This window comes from Zootoca vivipara, chromosome 4 (assembly GCF_963506605.1).
Source record: "Zootoca vivipara chromosome 4, rZooViv1.1, whole genome shotgun sequence".
In the NCBI taxonomy this organism is placed as follows: Eukaryota; Metazoa; Chordata; class Lepidosauria; order Squamata; family Lacertidae; genus Zootoca; species Zootoca vivipara.
The window spans coordinates 100557888-100572754 of record NC_083279.1 but is presented as its reverse complement, the minus strand read 5'-3'; the positions used below and the strand labels follow the sequence as shown (position 1 = coordinate 100572754).

General features: G+C 42.5%; 1 protein-coding gene and 1 pseudogene across 1 annotated transcript; both read right to left on the bottom strand.

Annotated features, from left to right (window-relative positions):
- LOC132592083 (zinc finger protein 850-like) overlaps positions 1-14867 on the bottom strand; it is a 236806-nt pseudogene that overhangs the window by 33426 nt on the left and 188513 nt on the right.
- Positions 77-6664, bottom strand: ZNF705E (Putative zinc finger protein 705EP). The gene is made up of 4 exons (XM_060274169.1): positions 6579-6664; positions 4947-5454; positions 4669-4750; positions 77-731 (listed from the first exon to the last, which is right to left on the bottom strand). The coding sequence occupies exons 2-4, from the start codon at positions 5361-5363 to the stop codon at positions 577-579; spliced, it is 654 nt and encodes a 217-aa protein (XP_060130152.1). The 5' UTR covers positions 5364-5454; positions 6579-6664; the 3' UTR covers positions 77-576.

Genomic DNA, 14867 nt, shown 5'->3' with positions numbered 1-14867 from the left:
GCTGCTCTGATCCTCTCCTCCCCCTCCGCGATCGCCGGGGCGGGTGAAGGGACTTTTAGTGATCACAGAGTTTCTTTCTAGGTGCTCACAGACCGTTTGCTTAATGATCTGCTCTAGAATCTTTCCTGGTATTGATGTCAGGCTGACTGGGCAGTAATTGTTTGGGTCCTCTCTTTTCCCCTTTTTGAAAATAGGGACAACATTTGCCCTCCTCCAGTCTGCTGGAACTTCGCCTGTTCTCCAGGAATTTTCAAAGATTATTGCCAGTGGTTCTGAAATCACCTCTGCCAGTTCTTTTAATACTCTTGGATGTAGTTCATCTGGCCCTGGAGACTTGAATACATCTAAACTAGCCAAGTATTTTTGTACTACCCCCTTACTTATTCTGGGCTGTGTTTCCCCTGCTGAATCATCTGCTCCATATTCTTCTGAGTAATAACCCTCCCCAACCTCTCACTATATATAAGGGTCTCGTGACTTCCGTTGCAGTGTATCTGAAGAATTGTGCATGCACACGAAAGCTCACACCAATGACAAAATTAGTTGGTCTCTAAGGTGCTACTGGAAGGAATTTTTTTATTTTCTTCCTTGAGCTATAACATTGTTCCGCTCCTTGTACTCTGTCCCCACAAGGCAGCTTCCCCTGACCTGATCTAGTTCCACAGCCGCTGCTTCTCTTCTGTCCCCATTCAAAGATGGATGAAGAGGTCTATCCAGTATCACTGTGTCACCTGCAAGAGAAAATAGGTAAGGGGGAGGCCCAGAGTGCCTGCTTCTCTCTCAGGTGAATCAGTGCATCTCAAACTGAAGAGAAAGTATTGCCTGCTGAGTGCATTTGAAAGTTTGGGCGCATTTCAGATATTAGTTGTGCAGAAATATATCTCCCCTCCTCTGGGCTCTTGGCCCCAACTATCTCCCCCCAACAAAAGATGAAAAGAACCCAAAGATTAGTTTCAAAACCAGGGTGGATTAGAAAAGCAATAATTAAAAAATATATTTAAAGGTTTTTTTAAAAAAAATTAAATTGGATTTTTAAATATTCAAATCTGATTTTTTAAAAAATAAATAGCTTTTGGAGGAACAATCTTTCGAAAGATAGTTTTCTATCTATCTATCTATCTATCTATCTATCTATCTATCTATCTATCTATCTATCTATCTTCTATAATGGAAATGAGGATTTGTTTTTAATTATGTAGCATGAGCCTTTATATGCAAAGTTTACATTTTTTTGTAAATGAATTCCATTAATCCATTCACAATGTCATGCAGTTCCAGAGGTTTCTGTAAGACTATTTCTTTCTTTCTTTTTAAATTTTTAATAACTTTATTAGATTTACACAAATAAAATATACAAAGAAAATATTCAAAAGAATAAATACAAATGATCAAACAAAATAAAATAAATGAACAAAATTATGTACCAAACAAGTCAGCTGCATTAGCTATAAAATCTCACTATATGACACGAATTCATTGTGTGTTTCTTTATTTGACAATATTCCCTACTTCCCAACCTTCACTAAGCTGTATTATCTATTTTTCCTGTCTACACACTTTGATTACTTTTTCCACTTTTTCTCTTTTATAATGTTAATCTTAATCATCTTTTGTTCTATCTTGCTTTCCTGTTTTCTTCTTCTTACATCTTATATCCTTTTTCCATTCTCACATCCTTTTCCTCTCTCTCTGTCTTTTATTTATTTGAGCGTTTAACATTCCGGGAGAAGATTTGGTTTCTCCACCTGGTACTTAATGTAATCCATGAATGATTTCCAATTCTCACCACTCTTCTTTCTTAATTCCCTTGACCTCTTCATATTTTGTTGCCAAATTACAATACATAAATAATTTAATTTGCCACTCCTCCTTGGTTGCTACCTTTTGAGACTTCCATTCTTTTGCTATTAATAGCCTTGCCGCTGCTGTGGCATAACTTACTAGGCATCTGTCCATTGGTTTAATATCTTCTCCCAGCATGCCTAACAAGAACATCTCCAGCTTTTTCTTAAAGGAGTATTTTACCATTTTTTAAAGTTCCCTAAATACTTCTTCCCAGAACACCATGATGTGTTTACATTTCCACCACATGTGGATATAAGAGCCTGTCTCACCTTGGCATCTCCAACATTGGTTACTAACACCTGGATACATCTTTGCCGATTTGTCTGGGGTTGTTGTTGTTTGTTGTTTAGTCGTTTAGTCGTGTCCGACTCTTCGTGACCCCATGGACCATAGCACGCCAGGCACTCCTGTCTTGCACTGCCTCCCGTAGTTTGGTCAAACTCATGTTCGTAGCTTCAAGAACACTGTCCAACCATCTTGTCCTCTGTCGTCCCCTTCTCCTAGTGCCCTCAATCTTTCCCAACATCAGAGTCTTTTCCAAGGATTCTTCTCTTCTCATGAGGTGGCCAAAGTGGCCAAAGTCTGGGGTTAAATGCCACCTATTTTGCATTTTTAACAAATTTTCCTTTATGTCATAATTAGGTGTACATTTTGAATCCATCTCCCACAGGTTTTCCCAATTGTTCATCATTATTGTTTTTCCCAGATCATGACCCCATCTAATCATTGAACTTCTTGTTAGCTCCACTTCTGTTTCCCATGCCAATAAAATTTGATATATTTTTTTATATGTTTGTCCTTAGATCCCAATAACTGTGAGGGGAGAGACTCCATCAGGCAAGGCCTCCTTCCACCTGCCTTGCCTCGCCCCCCTCCGGCCCTGGGACTCTGTGGGAAGCTGTGCCTGGAGGAAGAACTGGGAGAGGAGAGACTCCATCAGGCAAGGCCTCCTTCCACCTGCCTTGCCTCACCCTCCAGTCTCTATTTTTCAATTTGTATTGTATTGTTTTATGCACTGTGGCTTGCTGTTGTTTTATTGATTATTGTTTTGAAATTATTTATTGTAAATGTTAAGAGTGGGTTTCTGTTTAATTTTCATATGCTGATATTATTCTATACTATTGTAATGATTGTTGAACATTACATTATTTGATTGCTTATTTTAAAGCTATGTTTTATTATCATATTTTTGTATTGCATTAGATTGTTATAAGGTTGTTTTGTATTGCATTAGATTCTGTTTCTTCAGCTTGTAAACCGCTTTGAGTATTGTATGATAGAAAGGCGGTATACAAATTAAAAGTGATAATGCGGGTGATGATCTAATTTTGAGGTTTCTTTCGCAAATCCATTTTTTTTTATCCTGTTGGAACCTCTGATTTACTTGAAAATATTGTAACCAACTACTAAAATGACTTTTAATCTCTGTATAATCTTTTAACTTTAATATTCATAGAATCATAGAATCGTAGAGTTGGAAGAGACCACAGGGCCATCCAGTCCAACCCCCTGCCGAGCATTCTTGACATATGCCTGTCAAGCCTCTGCTTAAAGACCTCCAAAGAAGGAGACTCCACCACACTCCTTGGCAGCAAATTCCACTGCCAAAGAGCTCTTACTGTCAGGAAGTTCTTCCTAATGTTTAGGTGGAATCTTCTTTCTTGTAGTTTGAATCCGTTGCTCCGTGTCCGCTTCTCTGGAGCAGCAGAAAACAACCTCTCTCCCTCCTCTATATGACATCCTTTTATATATTTGAACATGGCTATCATATCACCCCTTGACCTTCTCTTCTCCAGGCTAAACATACCCAGCTCCCTAAGCCGTTCCTCATAAGGCATCGTTTCCAGGCCTTTGACCATTTTCGTTGCCCTCCTCTGGACACGTTCCAGCTTGTCAGTATCCTTCTTGAACTGTTTGTGGTCTACCACATGTGGTCTACCACAGATCCTTTTCACATGTACTGCTCTCAAGCCAGGTGTCTCCCATCCTGTATTTGTGCCTTTCATTACTTCTTTTTATTCTAATAAAATTTTGTAGGTTGGCCAATCACCTTCCGTATTTCATCTTTTAACTGCCACGATTTCTAATGGCGATATCCACCAGGGGGTTCTGGGTTCGAAGAATTTTCTGTATTTCTGCCACACTTTGTATAAAGATTTTCTTATAATACTAAACATGAAGATTTTTTTTTTACTTACTTTTTCTCTCAATGCCACCCAAAGGCTCAATGCCACCCAAAGGTACCAATGCCACCCAAAGGCTATTCCCTCTCCTTCTAGATCTTACAAGTCATTGTTTTTTAATTCCATCCAGTCTTATATCCAAGTTAGGGCTGCCGCGTCATGATATAGTTCCATATCTGGTAGTCCAACCCCCCCCCCCCAGTTTCTGTGATCTATCATAATCTTATATTTTATTCTGGGTTTTTCCCCATTCCAAATAAACTCAGAGATGGTTCTTTCTGCAGTTCTCAAAAGTGTGAATTTGTGTCTGCAGAGATAAATATGCATTTTCTACACAGGAAAAATGTTACAAAATAAATAGACAGAGTTGAGGAAAAAACTTTAACCCCATTCTTCCTTTGCAAATTTATCTACACAGAATCAACCCTTTACCTCTTAAATGCTAAATTCTTAAATTCCAAGAGGTTCAACGAATAGATTGTTTCAGATCTGCACAAGTAGCTAAGTGTAAAGCAGTAAAAATGAAAGGGCAACCTTGTGAGCAGAATACTCCACAAGTGCTTTCCAGTCAACTAATAAGACTTGAAAAGAATCCACAGATTAGTTGGAAAACCAAGAGTAAAAACTCCTCCCTCCTTACCCAGCGGCCTCTCTCTGGTGCCCGACGGAGGCCTCTCTGCCACACAGGAATCCAGGTCCATTTCCCCAAAATGATCCTTTTCCTGAAAGCGCAACAAGGATTCAAAACAGAAAATGAATATTAGAAACAGGATGACAAAGACAAAAAATTTAAGGGTGTTAGATCTCATTCCATGGATGCCTTCCCAGAAAAAGAATGGGCCATCAGTGGAGCATTATGGGATGTTCTCTGTCCTGTTTGGACCCCCTTGGGAGTATTCAAAGGAAAGTCTCTCTCACCTGCTTTCTCTGTTTCTGCTTTCTCTCCTCTGCCTGACTCAGGAGGAAACCTTCGGCCAGGGCCACCGCCTGGGAACTGGTCTCTGCTCCGCATTCCCTCACCCAGCTCTCCATCTCCGGGGGAAGGACAGCCAGGAACTGCTCGAAGATCACCAGGTCCAGCATCTCAGCTTTTGTGTGCCTTTCTGGCTTCAGCCACTGACGGTCAAGGTGGTAGAGTCGGCTGCAAACCTCTCGGGGTCCTTTGGCCTCCTGGCAGCAGAACTGCCTCAACTGCTGGCTCTGCACCTCTGAGCGGAGGGTGTCCTCCTCACCCAGGATCTTCTGCACAGAGTTTCCCCAGAATCCCCCACTGCTCCCAGTTTGGATGGCATGGCCTCTTCCTGCTTCAGGGCCAGCTGAGTCTCGGTCATCCATCTGTGCTCTCAGGAAGCCTCTAAGATATCGGAAGGAACCCTTTGGTCTTCTGCCAAGTTCTGTCCGTCTTAACGAGAAGCTCTAGCAAATCCTACAAAGCAAATACATTGTTCTGTTACAGAATTAGTCTGTCAGTAGAAGAAAAATGGTTCCCTAAGCAAGCAAGGATGTTTCTTGCTAGGAACTAGGAACCAGAGCTAGACACTACAGCACACCCCATGACCTATCTTTCTGAAAAGAAAGAGGAGGAGGAAGAGGGGAAGAAGTAAGTCTCTAGCCCTCTAGCAATGCAAAATGTGGAGGCAACTGTAGGGATTTCTGTGAGATTAATCAGCCTGGTTTCTCCTGCCTTCCAGTCAATGCATGAAATCAGAACTGACTAACAAGGGAGTCATTTGTATATTGTGAAAAATGGATGATTGGCTCTAGTGGGGGTCTTCACTTGGGAGTCCTCATGAGTTACTCCCCCCTCCCCTGCTTCTGACTCATTTTCTTGCACTTGGTCTCTCTGCTGCTGTCCAGACAGACTCCTAGGGTGGGTTCCCTTTTTCTTTGCCCTAAGGGCCAGGTATGTATCTGGCCAACCCTCTGAGGGCCAAGTGGATGGGCACAAAGACATCTCCCTTGAAATTTAGGCAGGTAATTTAGTATTATTATTCTATTAGGTAGCTTAACACACACACACAGCCATTGATGTCAAGGTCCCTGGAGGTTCGGTGAGCAGCAGCGCCGATTTCTGGCCGGTTTTCCAGCAACAATCCCTTTGGGACAGAGAGGATGTGGTCCTGGGATGCCATGCTCTGGGTGCGAGCGGATTGCTGCAGTGGCCTCCGTGTGGAGCTGCCCTGGGAGACGAATGGGAAACTGGTCCGCAATGCAGCAGCCAGACTATGGGCTGGGATCCCTCTCTTTATTCCTGGCCTTTCTCTCCCACCTTTCCTCCCTCCCTCCTCCTAGTGGGTATTTTAATGGGGGGGGGGCTAACACAGAGTTAAAGTCCTAGGGACTCCTTTGTTTGAAGAAGGGAGATTTGGTGGGAGTTTTGGATCCTCTGATCTCCAGGAAGGAGAGCCTTGCAGACCTCGCCCCCCCCCCCCCGGCAGGATCTTCTCCTCCCTGACTTGGCTTTGCCCCCCAGGCACCCTCCCCTGCTGCAGCCCTGGGACCCCCGTCTCCCCACTGCACCCTTTGGGGGGGGGGAGAGAGGAGACTCACCCGATCATCCCAGGAGGGAGGGGACAGCGATGCAGCCCTTGCAGGAGAGACACCAAAAGCAGGAAAGGAGGACTGGGGAGGGAGGGAGGGGCCTTGGCTCTGGAGGACCTGACCCCCCTTGCTTCCTGTCCTTTCTAGGAAGGCAGCTCGCTTCCCTTTAACCCTTGCAAAGCCCAGCTCGTCCAGCTCTGCCTTCCGCGTTTTTCTCTCTGGCTGGCCTGGCGCATTGCTTTTTGGGGGGACGCCTCCTGCTTTCCTTTCCTTTCCTTTCCTTCTGGAGTTTCCACCTAGGCTAACATTGGGCCAAGACCAGATCCATTGTATCCTTGCTCCGGCCGACACTTTCGCTCTCCTCCTTTGTCTCACTTGTCCTCCAAATTGAGCTGAGCTCATGCGACAAAGGTATTTGAGAACAGAATCAGTAGAGGAATCGAGAAAGTGTTGGGAAATGCTGAAAAGCTGCAGGAATCGTTCAGCATGCTGAATCACTGTCACTCATATTGAGAACGACCCATTCTCTGTGTTGTGACGTGGGGTTTGTGATTTCAGGCTTCAGCTCTCTTGACATAACATGCTGGAGACAGTTCTCTAGTAACAGCTCTTTATTAAAGTGAACAAGACTGACTGTGAGGGCAGGAAGGCTACATTTATAGGGACAGGGAACTAGCTAGAAAAGGATACCTTTTGGAGGGAACAATATCAGGCAATCACAGTGCTGCCTTTTGGAGGAAACCAAGAAGACAGAGGATCCAAATACAGCAGCTTAAATGAACCAATAGTAGCTGTACCCTCTGGAACCAAAAGGCAGTTACTTTATCCTAATGCAAATACAGACAATAATAATACAGATATAAAATCCTTTGACTCAATACACAACACTCTGTATTCTTGCAGGGAGACTCAGTCACTTCATTTGTGTGTGTGTCAGTGTGTGTGTGTTTGTGTAGCCAGGAAAGAACTGTAATGAGCTCCATGTATGCTCTCTAGCCTAGTTTAGTCTTCTGTTCACTGTGCTCTTATTTGCAAACAAGTTTATTTTAGCTCAGTAAAGTTTTATTCATTTACTGATGAAGACTCTGCCTTATTAATTTATGCTGCGCCTGTGCGTGAAGGACTGGGGAGGGAGGGGCCTTGGCTCTGGAGGACCTGCCCCCCCTGCTTCTTGTCCTCTGTAGGAAGACAGTAAAATAAAAAAATTCCTTCAGTAGCACCTTAAAGACCAACTAAGTTTTTATTTTGGTATGAGCTTTCGTGTGCATGCACACTTCTTCAGATACCAAGTGTGCATGCACACGAAAGCTCATACCAAAATAAAAACTTAGTTGGTCTTTAAGGTGCTACTGAAGGAATTTTTTTATTTTACTTCGATCCAGACCAACACGGCTACCTACCTGTAGGAAGACAGTTCAGTTCCCTTTAACCCTTGCAAAGCTGAGTCCACCCAGCTGAGCCCTCTCTCGCTTGGCAGAACCTCAGCTATTTATTATTTTTTATGGATGGGGGGGGCAGCAGCCCCCCTGGCTACGTCAATGCTGAGATATACTTTTGGGGTTGGGGGTCTTGGTTGGACTCTGAACATCTCCCTCCCTTGGCCAGAAAGTGAAGGAACAACTTGCAGGGGAAAGGGCTTTGCAGGAAGCAAGGAACCTCAGCCTAGAATTCAGAATGGGAGGTGTTATGTTCTGAGCTGAATCCAAGAACAAAGGGATCCAGAATGCAGCAGTCTGATTGGTCCGCAGGAGCCACCCAATCCAGCTCCAGGTGGAAGTGAATCAGCAACCTGATTGGCCTGCAGGAGCAGCCAATCAAGCTGCTGGCAGAAGTGAATCCGCAACCTGATTGGCCTACAGGTGCAGCCCTGAAGTAGCCAATCACGCAAGGCCCATTGTGTAAATAATGTATATAAGCAGATGTTTTGCGAAAGCCATTCCTTCTCTTCTTCTCCTTTTGCTACTACAAGCTGAATAAAGAGCATGAAATTCACTCTCGACTCCGAGTATATTTCAGGAGAGATAGGAGGGGACCCTAGGGTCATCTAGTCCTGCTCCTGCAATGCAGGAATCTCAGCTAAAACATTAATGGCAGGTGGCCGTCCGATCTCTGCTTAGAAACCTCCAAGGAAGGAGAGCCCACCACCTCCCAAGGGAGACCTTTCCCCTGCCAAACTGTTTTTAGATGTCCCTCAAGGCAGCCAGTCCTGAGTTCTAGCCCTGCTGAAAAAATCACACTGGCTACCAAGGAGGAACCAAGCGAAGTTCAAAATAAATAAATTATATTCTCATCATTAATGAGTAATACTTTCTTATGCATGCTTTTTATGCTAATATACCTTCACGGTGCTTTAGCAGAGATGTTAAGAGTTCCAGTTTCTTTAGTGCAGTATATTTATTGTGAGCTATATACAAATATCTACAGGCAGTTCATACACAAGCAGTTCATACACTCTCTAAACCTCTCACTGACCACACCCTTCTACAACACCACCATACCACAGTCATTTCAGGAAAGTAAAAAAAATTCCTTCAGTAGCACCTTAAAGACCAACTAAGTTTTTATTTTGGTATGAGCTTTCGTGTGCATGCACACTTCTTCAGATACAGTGAAATGGAAGTTTCCAGGCACTTATGTAGAGAAGGGGTGGGGAGGGGTGGGGATGGGGAGGGGGGATCACTCAGAAGGGTGGTGGAAATGGGTGATTGACTGACTGATAGCTGTTGATGACCGCAAACGACTGCAAATGGTTTTGCATGAAAAAGCAAGGGTGGAGATGGCTGAAGATCGCTTATCATGTATAATGAGATAAGAACCCGATATCTCTGTTCAAACCAGGTCCCTCCATGGTTTTGAGCTTGGTGATAAGCTGAATTGCAACTTATCACCAAGCTCAAAACCATGGAGGGACCTGGTTTGAACAGAGATATCGGGTTCTTATCTCATTATACATGATAAGCGATCTTCAGCCATCTCCACCCTTGCTTTTTCATGCAAAACCATTTGCAGTCGTTTGCGGTCATCAACAGCTATCAGTCAGTCAATCACCCATTTCCACCACCCTTCTGAGTGATCCCCCCTCCCCATCCCCACCCCTCCCCACCCCTTCTCTACATAAGTGCCTGGAAACTTCCATTTCACTGTATCTGAAGAAGTGTGCATGCACACGAAAGCTCATACCAAAATAAAAACTTAGTTGGTCTTTAAGGTGCTACTGAAGGAATTTTTTTTATTTTACTTCGATCCAGACCAACACGGCTACCTACCTGTAACCATTTCAGGAAAGGTTTCCCTTTTAAACCACTGACAGCCAATCAACTGACAGCACATTACTGCTGAGTCATTCTGACCCAGCACTCCCATAGAAAGTATTGCATCAGCCAGTTTCACTTTACTACCTGTAGTACACTCAGGCCTGCAGACTTACTATCTCACACAGCATTCTGTGGATCCCAACAGTCTCCCCACTGCACCCTGGGGGGGGGGTGCAGTGGGGACAACTGACTTCCGCTTGTCCTCTACCTGGGTTAACAGCTTCATACCTTTTTGCAGAAGATATGGAGGTCTCATACACCCCAGGTAGTGTGGTTGCTGACCTTGAGCCAGACATCTTGGAGAGTGAAGTCAAATGGGCCTTAGAAAGCATTGCTAATAACAAGGCCAGTGGAAGTGATGATATTCCAGCTGAACTATTTAAAATTTTAAAAGATGATGCTGTTAAGGTGCTACACCCAATATGCCAGCAAGTTTGGAAAACTCAGCAATGGCCAGAGGATTGGAGAAGATCAGTCTACATCCCAATTCCAAAGAAGGGCAGTGCCAAAGAATGCTCCAACTACCGCACAATTGCGCTCATTTCACACGCTAGCAAGGTTATGCTTAAAATTCTACAAGGCAGGCTTAGGCAGTATGTGGACCGAGAACTCCCAGAAGTGCAAGCTGGATTTCGAAGGGGCAGAGGAACCAGAGACCAAATAGCAAACATGCGCTGGATTATGGAGAAAGCTAGAGAGTTCCAGAAAGACTTCTACTTCTGCTTCATCGACTATGCAAAAGCCTTTGGTTCAAAATTGGGAAAGGAGTACGACACGGTTGTATCTTGTCTCCCTGCTTATTTAACTTATATGCAGAATTCATCATGCGAAAGGCTGGACTAGATGAATCCCAAGACGGAATTAAGATTGCCGGAAGAAATATCAACAACCTCAGATATGCAGATGACACAACCTTGATGGCAGAAAGTGAGGAGGAATTAAAGAACCTTTTAATGAGGGTGAAAGAGGAGAGTGCAAAATATGGTCTGAAGCTCAACATCAAAAAAACCAAGATCATGGCCACTGGTCCCATCACCTCCTGGCAAATAGAAGGGGAAGAAATGGAGGCAGTGAGAGATTTTACTTTCTTGGGCTCCTTGATCACTGCAGATGGTGACAGCAGTCACGAAATTAAAAGACGCCTGCTTCTTGGGAGAAAAGCAATGACAAACCTAGACAGCATCTTAAAAAGCAGAGACATCACCTTGCCTACAAAGGTCCGTATAGTTAAAGCTAGGGTTTCCCCAGTAGTGATGTATGGAAGTGAGAGCTGGACCATAAAGAAGGCTGATCGCCAAAGAATGGATGCTTTTGAATTATGGTGCTGGAGGAGACTCTTGAGAGTCCCATGGACTACAAGAAGATCAAACCTATCCCTTCTGAAGGAAATCAGCCCTGAGTGCTACCTGGAAGGACAGATCCTGAAGCTGAGGCTCTAATACTTTGGCCACCTCATGAGAAGAGAAGACTCCCTGGAAAAGACCCTGATGTTGGGAAAGATGGAGGGCACTAGGAGAAGGGGACGACAGAGGACGAGATGGTTGGACAGTGTTCTCGAAGCTACGAACATGAGTTTGACCAAACTGCGGGAGGCAGTGGAAGACAGGAGTGCCTGGCGTGCTCTGGTCCATGGGGTCACGAAGAGTCGGACTAAACGACTAAACAACAACCTTTTTGCACTGTTTCTTTTGTTATTCAAATTTCACTCTATGCGAGGTGTTAAAAGCAAATCCAAGTTTTTATCATGGGGCACTGCTTTTTAAGATACTCTCCAATTTCCCCCCAATTTTGGACAAAGTTTTCCCCACTACCTCCCCTAATTACATTTGTTAATTTATCTAATTCCACATAGCCTAATAATTTTTCTTGCCACTCTTTGATATTGGGAGTTTCTTCTTTTTTCCAATATTTTGCCAATAGGATTCTTGCTGCTGCTATGGCATATAAACATATTTTTTCATCTTGTTTTTTGATATCCTCCCCTACCATTCCTAATAGAAAAAATTCTGGACTTCTTTTAATGTTATATTTACATATCTTTTTCAATTCCTCCAATATTACATTCCAAAATAATTTAACTTTGTCACAATGCCACCATATATGTACAAATGTCCCTACTTCTTTCTTACATCTCCAACAGAGGTTGTCTTTAGTTCTGTACATTTTATTTATTTTTACCGGCGTGAGGTACCACTTGTAAAACATTTTAACCATGTTTTCCTTAATCCCCTCTGACGCCATGAATCTCCACGAGATTTTCCATAACCTTTTCCAGCTCTCCATTTCTATGGGTTTCCCCAGATCTATCGCCCATTTGGTCACCGTCTCCTTTACTGCTTCATCCTTTAATTCCCATTCCAATAACACCTTGTACATCTTGGTTATAATTTTCCGATCCCCTTGCAATAAGTTAATTTCTAATAAGGAGGGTTCAATCTGGAAGCCATTTTTGGAGTAGTCCTCCTTAAATCTGCTGTTTATTTGATGATACTGCAACCACCCTGTTAAATATTGTTTTATTTCTTCATATTTTTTGAGTCTAAATTTGCCTTCCTTTTCTTCCAATAAATCTACATACTTCCCCCATTTTCCATCTGAATTTAATGTCTTTATTGTAATTATTTCAATTGGCGATGCCCATTTCGGTGTTTTTGGTTCCAGCAATCGTCTATAGTTTTCCCAAGTTTTTAAGAGGGACTTCTTGATTAGATGATTGTTGAACCCTTTGTGTACTCTGACCTTCCCATCCACTAAGTAGGCATGCCAACTAAATTTATTGCCAATTCCTTCAAGATCTAATATTTCATGATTTTTTAGGGTAATCCAATCTTTTAACCATAAAAAACTTGCCACATCATGATATAATTTGAGATTTGGTAAAGCCAATCCCCCCCCTCTCTTTTGACTCTGTTAATAATTTGTAATTTATCCTAGCTACTTTTTTATTCCATATGAATTTTATCAAATCCGTTCTCCATTGTTTAAAGATGTTATTCCCCATACCCAATATCGGTAGCATCTGGAACAAGAAAAGCATTCGCGGCAGGACGTTCATTTTTACTGCAGCTATTATTGTTTACTTGCTATATATATTTTGTTTTGTTTTGTTTTGTTTGTGTAATTGAATAATATGTGCTTTTGTATGTATTTTCTTATGATTTTTTTTCTGTAATTTTTATAAGTAAATAAAGGTTTTTTCAAAAAATAAAAATAAAAATTTACTGCAGCTATTTTACCTAATAGTGTCAAATTTAATGTATTCCAATTTTCCAGATCCCTCTTTACCTCCTTCCAGACTTTTATATAATTATCTTTTACCAAATTATTTGTGTTGTTTGTTATCCATATTCCCAAATATTTAAATATTTTCTTTACCACCTCCAAGCCTGTTATTTCTTTTAATTGCCTGTTTTCCTCTTTTGACATATTCTTGGTTATCAAATTTGTCTTTTTCATATTTATATCAAATCCTGCTAACTCACCAAATTCTCTAATTTTTTCAATGGTTCTTGGGATGCTTTCGACTGGGTCTTCCACACTAACTATGACGTCATCCGCAAATGCTTTAACCTTGTGTATATCTTTTCCAATTTTTATACCCTTTATCCTGGTTTCTTCCCTCAGGTTTTTCAATAAAAATTCCAAACATAAAATAAATAATAACGGGGATAGTGGACAGCCTTGCCTAGTTCCTCTCTGTATTTGTATTCCTCCTGTTATCTCATTATTTATTATTAATTGCGACTTTTTTTATTGAACCTCAAACCTAAATGCTCTAAGATATTAATGATGTTCCTGATATTATCATACATAAATCTATTTGGGAGAAATCCCGCCTGATCCTTATTTATCATATTATTCAATTATATTTGCAATCTCATCTCACGCAGATGAAAGAGTTGAGAAGCCAATTAGCTCAACGCGGCATGCAATTGCAAGAAGACATGTTTTGTTTAATGATTCTTAATAGCCTGCATGATGGCTACGCCTCCATAGCGTCTCAACTCAGGGCCCTCCCAGTGAGGGATTTAACCCATCAATAGAATCTGCTCCACATTACTTAATGAGGAGGATCGCTGTGGTGCTCAAGAGGCCAGTGAAGGGAATGGATCCAAGATGACATCATCCCCACCAAATGCCTCAACAGAGCAAGCACACGCTCTCAAAGTTGTACGCTGCACGAACTGTGGGTGCAAAGGGCACAGTCTTAAAACCTGCAGGAAGCCCCCCCAAAAAAGGTCCCAAGGAGAGCCAACAGGCCACTGGGGCTGCAGGCAAGGGTCGTGCCAAACCCCAAGCAGCGCGTACGTTTGCATTGCTTACACAAGGCGTGTCAGACACTGACCTTTCTTTTGTAATAGACAGTGGTGCCTCAAACCACATGACTGGAAATAAGCGTTTATTCCAGACATTTAAGAAGCTGGACTACAACGTGACACAAGCAGATGGAAAGCATCTCAAATCGTCCGGATGTGGATCTGTTTATTGGCAGAGTTTACAGCTGACAATAAACAATGTCTATTATGTTCCAGGTCTTCAGTTCAATTTGCTGAGCGTGCATCAACTCACAGAGAAGGGTTTTGAACCCAATATGCACAAGAGACAATGCGTGGTCTCCAAAGATGGGGAGCTTGTCTTCACTGCAGAAAAAGGAAAAGATGAATTGTTTTTACTGTCCTCCCCCCCCCCCACGATTGTAATGCTCAAAATGTTGACATTTCTCTTACAGGTGCTGAGATGTCCAAGGACACAAAGGCCAAACAGACAGTCACGAGATGTTTTCAGCGAGTTTATGATGATGTTTTAGGGCCTTTGCTGCAGTCTAGAGGCAAAGCCAAGTATTACATGCTGTTCATAGATTCATACTCTAAGTATGGATGGATTTACACAATGCAAAAGCCTCAGCAAACCTTAGCAAGGTTCAAAGAATTTTGTGAAAGGATGAATTTTCTTCATGATGGCAAAACTGAATGTTTGTTTACAA

Excerpts from the sequence above, each read along its gene's own strand:
- ZNF705E (XM_060274169.1), bottom strand. The coding sequence starts at position 5,363 with ATGGATGACCGAGACTCAGCTGGCCCTGAAGCAGGAAGAGGCCATGCC. Across the intron at positions 4,751-4,946 it reads AGCAGAAACAGAGAAAGCAG|GAAAAGGATCATTTTGGGGA; the intron begins GTGAGAGAGACT and ends TTGCGCTTTCAG. Across the intron at positions 732-4,668 it reads CACCAGAGAGAGGCCGCTGG|GTGACACAGTGATACTGGAT; the intron begins GTAAGGAGGGAG and ends TTTCTCTTGCAG.